The 14,316-nt window shown below is 48.5% G+C and overlaps 1 protein-coding gene across 1 annotated transcript; it reads left to right on the top strand.

The window, feature by feature from the left end:
- Positions 1-11,946: 11,946 nt before the first annotated feature.
- LOC119326636 lies at positions 11,947-12,701 on the top strand. Its single transcript, XM_037600259.1, has one exon. It carries the CDS (start codon positions 12,010-12,012, stop codon positions 12,496-12,498), a length of 489 nt encoding a protein of 162 aa, XP_037456156.1. The 5' UTR covers positions 11,947-12,009; the 3' UTR covers positions 12,499-12,701.
- The last annotated feature ends 1,615 nt before the right edge of the window (positions 12,702-14,316 follow it).

Here is a 14,316-nt window from a genome sequence, read left to right as displayed (position 1 = left end):
TTCCCCGCAAAAAAAAAAGAGCTGGAATTTCACAGAGTTGTCGGCGTTCATTCGGCCCATCCTGCTCCATCACCATTGTGAGCGGCTACCACGCGTAGTGTAGATTTTGCGATCTGCAGACGGCCACCGTCAGCCCGCCCTGTGCCATCGCCCACGTCCAGCCCGCCCGGCACTGGCCCACCGCCCAACGACTGCACGGACGCCCCTTCGCCTCTGTTGTCTCCTTCGCTACCTCCCCCTCTGCCCTTTCCTCCATTATGTGCAAGCGTGCTCTGTGGCCTGTTCATCGGCATGCGTGCTGCGTGCCTGGCATGCATAGTCCTCTGTTACTCGATGTGTTTGTGCGCTTGTCCAGTGTGCTGCGTGTGCTCTGTGTGTTGCCCGTTCGTATGTAGTGCTTGTTAGAAGGGATAGAGAGGGATTTGTGGAATCGATGATGGATATTGTATTGAGCCTCACGGACGAGTATATATAGGAGTACAGACTTGAGGGGCAAGAAGTCTCTCCTAGAGATAAGGTAGGAGCCAAATTACAAATCCTAGACTACCAAATATATGTAGACCAAATATATCCCTAACATCCCCCGCAGTTGTAGCATTAGTGTTGCAAAGAACAAGAGCGTCGCAGACGGTCATACTGGAAAGAATAGCAACTGATGGGCCGACAACCCCCGCAGTCGTAGCCGGAGCGTCGTGGACGGTGTCGTGGTGCGGATGCATGGACTGTAGAGGAAGCCGATAAGTCTCTCAAGTGAGGTGATAGCCCTTTGTGTCATTGTCGAGGTAGTCGAGAGCGTGGGTGGTATAGCCGTGGTCGAGGTAATCGTGTGAAGAATGTCGTGGTTGATGTCGAGTCGGGGTGACTGGTGTCGAGGAAGTCACTGTGGAGCCACGGGCGCATGAAGACGCCGAGTTAGTCATGGGCGCAGTGCTGTCGAGGTAGTGGTGCACCGAGAAGAAGACGATGTTGACAAGGCGTCGCGCCAGCTTTGCTAAACCCAGGGAAACGTCATAGACGAAGGCATACGTCGGTGTTGCCAGCACCGAGCATACGTAGACGGACAAAGACGAAGTTAACAAAGCGCCGCACAAGGCTTGCCAAGCCCGGGGACACATTGTGGATGAAGGCACACATCGGTTTCGCCAGCACCGGGCATGCGTAGATGAGAGACCTGCACGAGCTGTACGCCATGTAGGAGGAGTCAGAAGGGCCAGCAGAGGAGGACTCGACGACGGTTGCGGCACCAATCGGCGTGGGGCCGATGTCGCCGTGGTGGTTAGAGTAGACGAAGTGGTCGAGGAAGATGACGGCGACGCTGACGATGAGCTGGTGCTGGACGAAGACGAAGCGGGTGGACGAGCGGTGGCGGCTACGGGGTAGCAGTGGCGGCCGAAGAAGAACGGCGGCGGCGACAGCTAGGTTAGAAGCGAGGCGGCGGCGCTCGAAGTAGGCGAAGAACCTGACAACATAACAAATACCAGCGTGGACGGTGGCGTTCCCACACCAAGGGAGGCGGCGCGGCGCATACCACGGGAAGTCAACGCGCGGGGCCGAAGTGGACTGCGGGCGGCGGCGCTACGGCCCTAAGTGGCAAGTAGCGGCAGCAGGCGGGTAGGGGCGATGGCGGGAAGACCTCAGGGCGGCGGCGAGGACCGCATGTCACGACACTACGGTCCGAAGGGGCGATGCAGTGACGACGTGAGAGTCGGTGCAGCCGTGGGGAGAAGCACGGGCGGCGGTGCTATGGCCCGACAGGGCGACGCTGCAACAACCCGATGCTCGATCGGTGTAGGGGCGCGCTGCACTCGGGGTGGTCTTCATGGGACCTGCGGAGGCGCGCAACAGACGAGCCAGGTCGACCGCACGACGTAGATGAGGCAGATCGCGACGGCGGACGGGTGATCAATCCGATCGCGTGCGAGGTCAGAGACGCCACTCGGTAAAGCAGGGGTGACGGCGGAGTGCGAGATGAAGCGGGATGGTCGAGAAGACACATATTGACGACGATGTACCGACAACGTGTGTCACAGCCGGATGTAGAGGAGGCGCCCGCGGCCACAATTTACCAGCGGCGCGCATCCGCAAAGCCGGACAGTCCATGAGCACTCAAGTGGATGAGAACGTTTTGCGCTGCACGATGCATGCACACAAGCTACAAAGGTTGATCGTACATAGCTATTATTTTTGCGAACTTGGACGCTTTCCCCTCACCCGCTACAGTAGAGGCGAATTTCTGAACCCGCTCTGCAGATCCACCTCACCGCCGGCGAAGCGCCGGTTCCCCTTCCTCCGCCGGCCACTCCAGCGGCAGGAGGATGGGGGAACCTCGTTTCTCGGTGTGTATATAGCGTAGGCTCTGTTAGGTTCCTAGCCGGCGGCGTCCTGGAGATGGAGGCGCGGTCGGAGTTGGTTTTGCAGGTGGCGCTCGGCATCTTCGGCGTTGGAGCTCGGTGTAGCTTCACGGCGGAGCACCTCCTTCCTCGCGCTCGCGGTCCCTGGTGGCCGCCGTGTGCGTTTATCCCCGCACTGGAGCTCGACGCGGCAGCTCCAGATCGAGATCTTGAAGCGACTGGTGTTCAAGCAAGGCAACATTTCGGCCGGAGGAGCAGGATGGAGGCTCTCCGGAGTTTGAGGACCGACGACTTCCCGTCCGCCAGGGGACATCTTCTGATCCAAGGCTCGTGTGAAGATGCGGCGGCGGCGCGCCATCGGAATGTGCTGTTCCTCGTCGGCAGTTCCGCTTTACAGGGGGACTTGGTTGTAATTTGTATCTTTGTGAAGGTCCTTTCTCTAAAATCCTTGCTTTAATATATCATTGGTTTCCAAAAAAAGGTTGATCGTACATACACATAAACACCACACATGGATGCATCGTGCGGGAGCAGTAGACGTACGTGGAACCCGAGCAGACACGACACCTAGCGCAGGCGCAACAGACGCGAAAACCGAGTTGCCAACCACACCTAGCACAAGCGCATAGGCTCGCGTTGGGTGCGTTAGCGCTCGAGCAATCCAGGCCTACGCAGTCGAGGACGCCGGCCAGCAGGATCGTGCGAGCGGCCGCGTTGTTGATGACGGACGACAGTGGACGACTCAAACCGATCTTAGATCGGAAAATAAAAAGAAATCATGTTAGCTCTGACACCATGTTAGAAAGGATAGAAAGGGATTGGTGGAATTAATGATGGATATTGTATTGAGCCTCACAGACTAATATATATAGGAATACAAATTTGAAAGGCAAGAAGTCTCTCCTAGAGATAAGGTAGAAGATGAATTACAAATCTTAGACTACCAAATATATGCAGATCAAATATAAATCTAACAGTGATGTTGTATGATATGTGTTTGTGTCTGCTACTGCTGCTAGCCTGCTAGTGCTATGCCATGTGCTATGAGCCTTTGTGTAAAACCCTAGATTAGTGGGCGTCGGCCGACGTACGTGCGGCAGAGAGACGGCAATAGAGGAAGTGATCTAAGGGCGCCGGCCGAAGCACATGCAGACAGGAAGGAAGATCTTCGGGCGGCAGTCGGAGACCGTTCGACTCAGAGCGTCCGGCCCTGTGTGACCAGGGAGATTGCTGCCGCCGGTGCAGTTGCGTGGAGTGAGGAATGGCACACATACTGAGATGGCTACGTCGTCAAGATGGTATCGTATTCAGGGCCGGCCCTGAGGGGGGGCAGGGGGTGCGGCCGCCCCGGGCCCCCAAAATCAAGGGGCCCACCCAGGTACGTAGGCAGGCTATGGCCTATGTCCGAAAAAAGTTCAAAGGGGCTGGGGCGCTGGGCTTTCTTGATGGCAGGCGCGCGCGCAAGGAGTAGCAGCAGGCCAATAGCCCGAATCCACCTAGCGATCGATTCCGGCTCGATCCCTTTCACCTAAAAAAATGAGCGATCACGATCTCTTCCTATTCCACGATTTCCATCTCGCAGCGATTACCTGTCCCAGCCCTAGCCGCCGCTGCCGCCGACGCCGTACTGCTGCGCCCATACTGCTGCTAGTAATTCCTTCCTAATCCAGTTCGCCGGCGCTGGTGATTACAATTCCCGGTGGCTCCAACTGAATTGCTCTCCGGCTCTAGCCTCCAGGTTCTTTATAGGCGTACGCACTGACATTCATCAGTCATCACAGAGTTGACCATAAGGTATATCACAAATGTATATTATGTATCACCGTCCCTTGATGCATAGCCGGCACCATTTAGCAACTGATGCAACAATTTCTTTTTCCAGCATTATGTGTTACAACTGATAATCATGCCTCCCAGAAACAGGACATATCCATCGGCTAGTGATAAAAGAAAAAATAAAGAAAGTTGTTGATAAATTGGTACAATCACAGCAGGGAGATATATTCATAAATTTCTTAAGAGTAATACTAGTGCTCCCATTGCTTCGATAAACCAAGATGATGAGTTGGTGATGGTTGCCATAGAGAAAGAGGAAGAGTAACCAACTAATGGGGATTCAGAATCAGATCAGTAAGAAGAAAATGTCGACACCAACATCGGCGACAACAATGTAAGTGGCTCCGAGAATGTAGGTAATTCATCACATGCGCAAACACAACATCCTACTGTTGATGAATATCTAGTTTATACTCCCGATACTAATGATCTAGGAAATTGGGACAATCTTCATAATAAAGCAAGATATATCTTAGTTGAGAAAGGGCCTATGAGAGAGGGAGAACTGGAATACCGTGTAGATGATGTATGAAGACATTTTTCATGTGCTCATTATCATAGAAAATGAAGCAATGGAAAGGAACATGATAGATAATGATTAGTTTATTAAGAAGATGGAATGCATCGACCGAAAGAAGCTTTTCGAAGTTGAAATTATTGAAGAGTTTATTGAGGTTAACAATGACTCTAGAGAGGTTAACTGGTTTGGCTCATTATATGCATGGAGAAGAAATCAGTGGATGACATTGACATCAACCCCATCATACGTGACTTCGCATCGAGGTATGCTAGAAGAAACTCTTAAGGTAATATATATATATATAGCTCATTTGCCGTGCATACTGATTTTATATGCACTTAAGTGTTACTGATAAATATTTCATGTATACATATATTCATATTATTATTACGATGTCCATATCAAGGGCCCCGAGTTTTAGGTTCGCCCCGGGCCCCCAAAATCTCAGGACCGGCCCTGATCGTATTGACATTAATTACTACTCCCAAACTCTAATAGTTAATTACTGAAATGTCTTGGAGCAAAAATTTGAGAAATTAATACTGAGCATTGAATCAATTATATACTATTCCCTCCGTCCAGAAATACTTGTCATCAAAGTGAATAAAAGGGGATGTATCTAGGAGTAGATGTATTTTAATTCTAGATACATCCCTTTTTGTCCATTTTGATGACAAGTATTTTCGGACGGTGGGAGTATACACTATTTCGGTAGTATGATGCAGCCCCGGGGACTGAGGAGCAATTCCTTCATATACTGTAGCACCGTCGGTACTGTTTAGCACTATGCTGACACTGTGGCAAGCCTGGGGCCAGGGTCTGGTCAAATCCTGGATTCACCACTAGTATGATGTACCGTATAAACTCTCAATATTTTTGTTTCCTTCGAAAGATCGAACCTTTTTTTGTTTTTCTTTTAATAGAAGCACAAGAAGCAACTAAAAGCCAAGACAACAACCAAAAAAAAGCACCCCGCAAGAAAAACAACCAAAAAGAAGCAAGAAAACTGTAAAAGCAATAAATAATAAATTATGTTTGGTCTTTTGCAAGCTTAAGAACGGATGAAAGAAAGAAAAAAAACAGTAAAGGAACGATATAAAGCAATTTTGCAAGAGAACTGGCAACTTGGAAAGTCCTCAAACCAATGAACGAAAAGCACAAAATATCAAAATCACTAATTAATGAATACTCCTTCCAAAGATCACTTCCACCTCCCCAGGCCGCGACAAGTGGCACGCTGCATGTGCGCCACTTGTTACAACCTGGGAGTTTTCTCTTTTTTCGTAAATTCATTTATTCAAAACGATTTATCTCTTAAACCTGCGTTCAAATCTCGAACCACTTTCATTGTTGGATTCCTCGTGTCGAGATCTTCAACACTAGATCCCATGCTGATAGATTTTGATGAAAAAAAAGTTTACAAAAAAAGCCGGATGAAAAAAACAGCCGTGCCTATCGCGGAAGCAAAATCGTGCCTCACGCCAAAAAAAAAGATAGAGAAAACGTGTTTTTTCCGTTTCCGAAAGGCTCGGTCGTGCCTCTCGTGGAAGCAAAATCATGCCTCTCACGAAAGGAAAAAATAGAAGAAAAAAATATATTTTTTCCGTTTCCAAGAGGCACGACCGTGCCTCTTGCAGAAGCAAAACCGTGCCCTCGCGGAAGAAAAAAAGAAGAGAAAAGGCGTTTGTTTTCCCGTTTCCGAGAGGAACAGGCCTTGTCTCTCGTGGAAACAAAACCATGCCTTTTGTGGAAACAAAACCATGCCTCTCGCGGAAGAAGAAGAAAGAGAGAGAAAACTCAATTTTCCCCATTTTCGAGAGACACGGCCGTGCCTCTCACGGAAGCAAAACTCTTGCGAAAAGGAAAAAACATGTTTTTTCGGGTAAAAAAAATTTTCTAATTTTTTTGGGTCCAAAAGCGGAACATCGGTGAAATACCAAAAAGCTAAAAAAACCCGGGAAAAAAACCATCTGAAAAGCCGAAAATGCGTACGGAAAAATAAAATAACCCGGAGGAAACACCCAGAGTGCGACACATGGCAGCGACTTGGGAAGGCTGGAGTCGAGCTCTCTTTAGTTAGTTGCTCTCACAAAAAATTCTTTGAGAGATAAAACAAATATGGAACAACAAGGACGACATATGTTGTTGAAATATTTGGGTGGGCCTAGGGCCCATCTAGCAATTTCAAAAAATCTCCAAGTGCTCATGTGGGTTATTCGACACTAGGTGTGATGGGAAATTTAGTCCCACACTGCTGGTCTTAAAGAAATTGAAACTCTTATATGGATTTTCTTCCGCATGCTATTGGAGCTTGAGAAGAGAAGTGGTTCCCGCGCGCTCCTCCTCCACTGCTGCCTTGGCACGACTCGCTGTGCCGCGCGAACAAGGCGAGCTCACACCTATTGGGAACGAAGAGTCTTTGACAGACGAGCCACAATCTGAAAAATAGGATCATGGGCTGGACCTCTGTCCACTCGGCCATGCCTGTATCTGTGAGGCGTATGCCAACCCTAGCCGCCACGAGAATCAAATCACATCATTGCCTCCACGCCCACTGTCGTTCCGTTGCTGCTGCTGCAGCCGGTGAACCCATCTTGTTCACTGCCTACACAGTTGATGGGAGGGCAGGCCTTCGAAACCCCGCCTCTCCAAATCCTGAACGGGAGAGGGGCGATTAGGTTTTTTGGGAGCGTCTCATACGCGAATGCTCGCCGCCGTTCGTCCACTTCCTCTACTTCATCCACGTCCGCTGCATCGTCATCATGTCCAACGACGCCGTGTGAGCCGCCACTGAACAGAAGGCAGCCGAGGGGGCCGCCACCACTGCTGCTATGGCCAACTGGCCAACTAGAGTGTATAACTCGTTTATCCCGCTCCTGTTTTTTTTAGTGTTAGCAGTACTAGTATTATGTGTAGATGTGTCTACTATTTGCACTGTATGTGCTTATCTAGATCGTAATTAGTATGTCATTAATAATGTCAATTCCATGTTCACGATTATTTCTTGGATTAAATTAATTGAAAAATTGCCTATTTACTCAACAATCCAAAACCCAAATATGTGTAGCTATTTTTCGGCAAGTGGCTTTGCCGCTGCACTGAAACTAGATAAGTTTACCTGTACATACTTTAACGTTGGCAGACCAAAACCACCTTATGCCTCACAACCATGTACGTGCTCTGGGTCGCCAGTGTCTCTTCCACAAGAACGATTGCTTCTAAACGGGAGAAGGCGTTTAGGGAGGCCATCCTTGTCTTTCTCGGAGCAGTTCTAAGTGTGACGGGAGATAAGTTGGTTGATGTATATTTACATGTGCGGGTTGCGAAGGAATTGCGGAAGGCGCTCGAATCTAAATTCGGGGCCACCGATGCTGGGAGGAAGATGTATGTCATCCAGCATTTCCATGATTACGAAATGGTTGAGAACCATTCTGTATTGGAACAGGCTCATGCGATATTGCATCGCTAAGGAGCTTGAGCATCTTATGTGCGATTTACCGCGCAAATTTTTTCACGGGATGTATAACCTATAAGCTCCTTAATTCCTGGAGGAACTTTGCTACCACTATAAAACATCAGAGGCGTGAATTGTTAGAAGAGGATGTCATAGGCCATCTGAGTGTTGAGCAGAACTCGAGAGAAAAGGACTCGCACGGAAAAGGGGTCGAAGGTACTTCTGTAGCCAATATGGTACATCAGAGGAACTTCAACTCCCACAAACCCAAGGGAAATAATTTTGTCCAACAGAATACCAACTTTAAGAAAAAGGGTATAAGAAGGCCTTCAAGAAGTACAAGAAGGGAGATGGTTGCTTCACTTGTGGTTCGGAGGAACATTGGGCCAATAAGTGCCCAAACAAGTACAAGAAGCCAGAGAAGGACTTGAAGTCTTCCAACATGATTGTGAGAAACAATGAGAGTGGTGCATCTGGGTATGGTAATTCATTTATTGTACTTTCAGTGTTTCGGTCCACCAATTGGTGGGTGGACACAGGTGCAGGTGTTCATGTGTGTGCTGACATTTTATTTTTTTACTTCTTACCGGGTCACATGCAAACGGGTCTTTATTGATGGGGAATGACGCGAGTGCTTCTGTTCAAGGTGTTCGCATAGTCGATCTGAAGTTTACTTCGGGAAGGATCGTGCAACTGATGAACATGCAGTATGTCCCCGCCATCAAGAAGAATCGTGTTAGTGGCTCCCTTCTATGTAGAGAAGGGTTTAAGTTGGTCTTCGAGTCTAACAAATTAGTTATTACGAAATATGGACTATTTGTTGGAAAAGGTTATGAGTGTGGAGGAATGTTCCGCCTTTCCCTCGCAGATTTTTGTAATAAAGATGTGAACAATATTCATTTGAGTGTTAATGAATTTGAGATTTAGCACTTACGCCTTTGTCACATTAACTTTGGTGTTATGACGCGGCTAGCAAAGTTGAATTTAATCCCGAGTTTTGCTTTACCCTAAGATTCTAAGTGCCATTCGTGTGTGCAAGCTAAGCAACCTCGCAAGCCTCACAAGGCAATAGAGGAGAGACACTTGGCATCACTAGAACTCATATATTCTGATATTTGTGAGATGAATAGTGTGTTGACTAAAGGTGAAAAGAAATACTTCATGATGTTGATAGATGATTCCACTAAATATTGCTATGTGTATTTGTTAAATACTAAAGATGAGGCTCTACACTATTTTAAAATCTATAAGGCAGAAGTTGAGAATCAACTTGAAAAGTAAATTAAACGAGTCCGATCAGATCATGGTGGAGAGTACTTCTCGAAAGAGTTTGATTCCTTTTGTGCGGAACACAACATTATTCATGAAAGGATGCATCCGTATTCACTCTAGTCAAACGGGGCTGCCGAACGGAAAAAGTACTCTAGCTGATTTGATTAACGCCATGTTAGATACATCGGGTTTATCGAGGGCATGGTGGGGAGGCTATATTGACATCATGTCATGTCCTAAATAAAGTTTTGAGAAAAGGACAATAAGATCACTCTCTATAAAAAATGGGAGAAGAGAAGGGCGACACTCTCATACTTGCGTACTTGAGACTGTTTGGCAAAAGTCAATATGCAGATCCCCAAAAAGCACAAATTTGGACCAAAGACCGTGGACTGCATTAATTTGGGCTACACTAAGAATATCATTGGCTATAGATTTCTAGTAGTGCAATCTGGGATATCTGACGTGAAGGTCGGTACTATTATCGAGTCTAAGAATGCTACACTCTTGGGGGATATTTTTTCTGCGAGAGATATGTAAATCACTTCTAGACAGGAATCTCAGGAGAATCCTGAGCCTGCCATTCCCATGGAATATTATGAACAAACACATGATGAAAATTCTGAGGAGGACGACGAGGAAACCGTTGATAGGGGAAGAGACAAAGGATGACAAAGACCTTTGATGATGATATCCTCATGTACCTCGTGGATGATAATCCCACTTCTACTTCAGAAGCGTTGCCTCTCCAGAAGCTGACTATTGAAGAGATGCGGTCCGTAGCGAGATGGATTCCGTCATGTCTAACAGGACATGGGAGATCAATGAACGTCCATATGGTTGTAAACTATTGAGATGTTAGTGGGTGTTCAAAAAGAAGCTTAGGCCCGACGGTCTAATTGAAAAATACAAGGCTAGGTTTGTGGCCAAGGGTTATGCCCAGAAAAAAAAAGATTTCTTTGATACTTATTCGCATGTGGCTAGATTGATCACCATTCGAGTATTACTCTTGTTGACGGCCTTACATGATCTTCTCATCCACCAGATAGATATTAAGACGGCCTTTCTGAATGTAGAGTTAGACGAGAAAATTTACGTGCAACAGACAAATGACTTTGTGATAGGTGTTGGGTGCCTGCCAACACCAGTATCCCGCTCAACCCCAACGCCACAACCTGCCATTAGACTAGAGTTTGCTATCACCTCACCCGTGCCAATCCTACGCTAAAAACAGGCCACCCAAGAAAAATCCAACCATGGAGACCACGAGGAATATACACAACTATTTAAAATTTGTAGCTTGTGGTACTAATCTATCCTTGAGCCAGCTAATCTGGGGACAAGAAAAAAAATCCATACTCACAGGCAAGACAATTCAAGGGATGGAGGCAAATGCAGACCTGAGCAAGGAGGATGAGGCGCCCGATTCAAATCTGGAGCTCGTCTTCAGCTAATCGTGGAGGGGAACACCCAACTCGCTCGAGCTATTTATGCACCCAACACAGAATACAAAGATTTCGGAGGATTTTGTTGGGGATGAGGAAAAAATGGGGAAACTGGAGGAGGTCAGAGTGGAGATGATACATGGATTTGTTGTAGATGAGTTCATCCATCCGGAGAGTTTGGCATGGATTTGTTTCGCGTGTTCCGTTTGCTGTCGAGGGCGAGCCGCAACGGCTCTCCCAAGGAGCGAGGATAATTTCTGGCCCACCTAGGCAAGCTGCCCCCAAAAGCAAGATTATACTTGGGTTACCAAACGAGTAGCCTTAGCTTAGCAAGGCAAAAACAGCTTTTGCCAAGGAACCAAACACCAGTATCCCGCCCAATCCAAGATATGTTGTTACGAGTCTAATTTTATAATCTCGTGGGACAATGATGCTCCACACAGTTTATTCTAGCTGAACTTGTTTCTGATATATCCCTTATTTGAGTTGAATAAAGTGTGGCACAAGTTCAAAAAAATATCCGGAGGTGAAAAAAAAAATCACTATTCGTTGCTCCATCTACTAGTTTTGAACTTTTGATGTAACGGCCAGGAATCACCGGAGGCCGAATCAGACGGTCAACGTCGCATCAGGCAAAGGATCAAACGGCCCAGATTCCCTAAGCTGTTAGGCGTCTCATGTGTTTCAGGCAGATCGCCAAACAAAAGCTACGTACCATGGGCTCGCAAACCTGCCCTGCACTAGCCCGTGTCCTACTCCTATGCGTCCTGTTTTTGAGGCAGGCAAAGCTCGTGCCGTGCTGGTCGGCTTTACGTACGGAGAGATGCTTCATGCTCCGTCTCAGTGCACAGATAACAGCCGATGAGCAGTCTTCTTTCTATTCTACGGGACGTAAAATTAGGCGTGTTTGGTTGAATACCAGAACACGCCACGCCGCGAACGAAAATCGATCGGCGCCAAACGTTTTGGCGTGCACTCTCGAACCATGGTGCCAAAGCCCTCATCAACCTATAAATAACCCGGCAACCCTGGGACATAAACCTCAACCCAAACCAGTGCGTGCCAGCCTCTCTTCCTCCTCGACTCCTACTCCTAGCACCAACCTCTAGCTAGCTAGAGCTAGCCTTGGCGATGGCGTCCTCCAAGCCCCTGGCAGTCCTGCTGCTCGTGGTCGTGGCTCTGTGCGCGACGGCCATGACCGCCGCCGGACAAGGCTCCTGCAACGGCCACAAGGTGACGGTGCAGAACCTGTGCGGCCACGACCTGACCCTGGGCATCGAGGCGCGCTCCAACAGCAAGGCGCTCTTCCCCAACGGGTATCTGCTCCCCAGCGGGAAGCATGAGTCGTTCGACGTGTGCGCGTGGACGGGGAGCGTGTCGGCGCAGGGCGCCGCCGTGGCCGAGTTCCACATGGACCACGAGGGCGGGGCATACTACGAGGTGAGCACCGACCAGGCGAGCATGCCCGTCCGCGTTTCCGTCACCCCGCACGGCAGCCCGCTGCAGGGCCACTGCCCCACCGCCGGGTGCGACACCGGCAACCACTGCTTCGAGCACTCCGTCGCCGGCGGCAACTGCCACGGCGTCACCGAGATCAAGATCGTCTACTACAACCCATAGGTCCATGTCGATCGACCACCTACCTAGCTGCTTCCTGCACTGACGAAAAAAGATTTCCCCCCGCTTGCTGCACTTACTAGCTACTGTTTATTGCTGCAGCTAATTATAAGCTCGATCGTCAGTGGGTATCTATCATGTGTTCCGAAGAGGTTGCACCATCGTCAATCGTGTACTACCGGATTTGCAGTGTTTAACTATTAGTATTTTCTGGTACTACAGTGTATTACGTAATTATTAATCGGAGGAAAAACCTCTCTTTTTATATTATAAAGAAAAAATATACGTAATGGCGAGTCTCTCGCCATGTGTGTGAGATTCGTTCATCGATCGGTGCCGCAAATATTGGTTGCGCAGTAGCCTCTCAGCACCAGCTTTGCTTTGTTGTCAGGACCCCGACTCGATGTCACATCGATCTAGCCGGTAACACCTCATATCACTTTGCGGCCTCACGCACGGTATCCCCACGGTGTCGCCTTACCTTTGCCCGGGACCGTTTGCGCCTTTTGGCTCACGTATATGATAGTGTCGCTAGCATCCATATGATAAGGAGCCCGGGCTGACATGACTAGTCGTAAACCCAAAGTGGCACAGACTTACAGGGACAGGCATTCATGACCCAGCTTCGAACGTGTCGGTCATCAGCAAGTGGGTCCGGGCTGTAGCACTGGGCTAGCAGGACTCCGGTAAACCGGGCTGTAGCGGGCTAACAGGACTCCGGTACTCAAAGCGTGACATTTCCCCGAAGGGACAGACACAGGAACGAAGAAGGACACATGCCGGCCAGCCTAAGTGTTTCAGAGCAGTAGCAAGCTACCATGGCTCAGCGGTAACACTAGGAGACATTTCCCGGTAAGAGAGGCTACTAAAGATAAACAACTAGATAGTCAGATCCCACACATACCAAGCATTTCAATAACATACACACAATATGCTCGATATGTGCAATACAACATGGCATCACAAAATGACTCTACGACTCAAGTAGTTTATTCAATAGGCTCCGAGGAGCGAGACATTACAAACATGGGTCTCATGACCCAACAATCAGAGCATACAAGTCAAAACACAAGCGGAAGCTATCATGTCTGAGTACAGACATCTATTAACTGAAAAAGGCTGAGAAGCCTGACTATCTACCAGATCCTGCCGAGGGCACAAGATCGTAGCTGAGGTAACAAGCTAAACGTCGAAGTCCAAGCGGAACTACTAGTGAGACTGAAGTCTCTCTGCAAAACATAAAATAGGCAAACGTGAGTACAAATGTACCCAGCAAGACTTACATCAGAACTAACTACACATGCATCATTATCAACAAGGGGGGGTGGTGGAGTTTAACTGCAGCAAGCCAGCTTTGACTCGGTGGCTAACCTGAACTACGACTGCAAGTAACTCTTTTGAGGTGGCGCACACGAGTCCACATATTCACCATATCAATACACCACTATGGATCCGCTCCCGTCTCCCTACGAGAACGCCATCCATAGCACTCACGCTTATCTTGCGTATTTTAGAGTATTCACTTTCACTTGTCTATGAACTGATATAAGGGGTCCACGTTTCCATATCCGAGGAATCCGGCTATTCGAATAGATGATGTTAACCCTGCAGGGGTGTACTTCTTCACACACGCTCTCGCCACTTACCGCCCTGTACACGTCATGTACCTCGGCAACCTTCAAGCGGAAGCCGGGCGAGGGAGTCGGCCACGACCTGACTAACCGAACAAGTCTCTAGTCCAGGTTTATCGCCTATTCAGGTTCCATCCGCAAGGAGATCCGGCCGGGGTGTCGCTTACGGCCCCAAACGATGTGTGCAGGG

This window comes from Triticum dicoccoides, chromosome 6B, assembly GCF_002162155.2.
Source record: "Triticum dicoccoides isolate Atlit2015 ecotype Zavitan chromosome 6B, WEW_v2.0, whole genome shotgun sequence".
NCBI classification, from domain to species: Eukaryota; Viridiplantae; Streptophyta; class Magnoliopsida; order Poales; family Poaceae; genus Triticum; species Triticum dicoccoides.
Note: the sequence above shows the minus strand (reverse complement) of the source record. Positions and strands in the feature narration are given on the sequence as shown.

Coding starts and splice junctions, on each gene's coding strand:
- LOC119326636 (XM_037600259.1), top strand. CDS start 12,010: ATGGCGTCCTCCAAGCCCCTGGCAGTCCTGCTGCTCGTGGTCGTGGCT.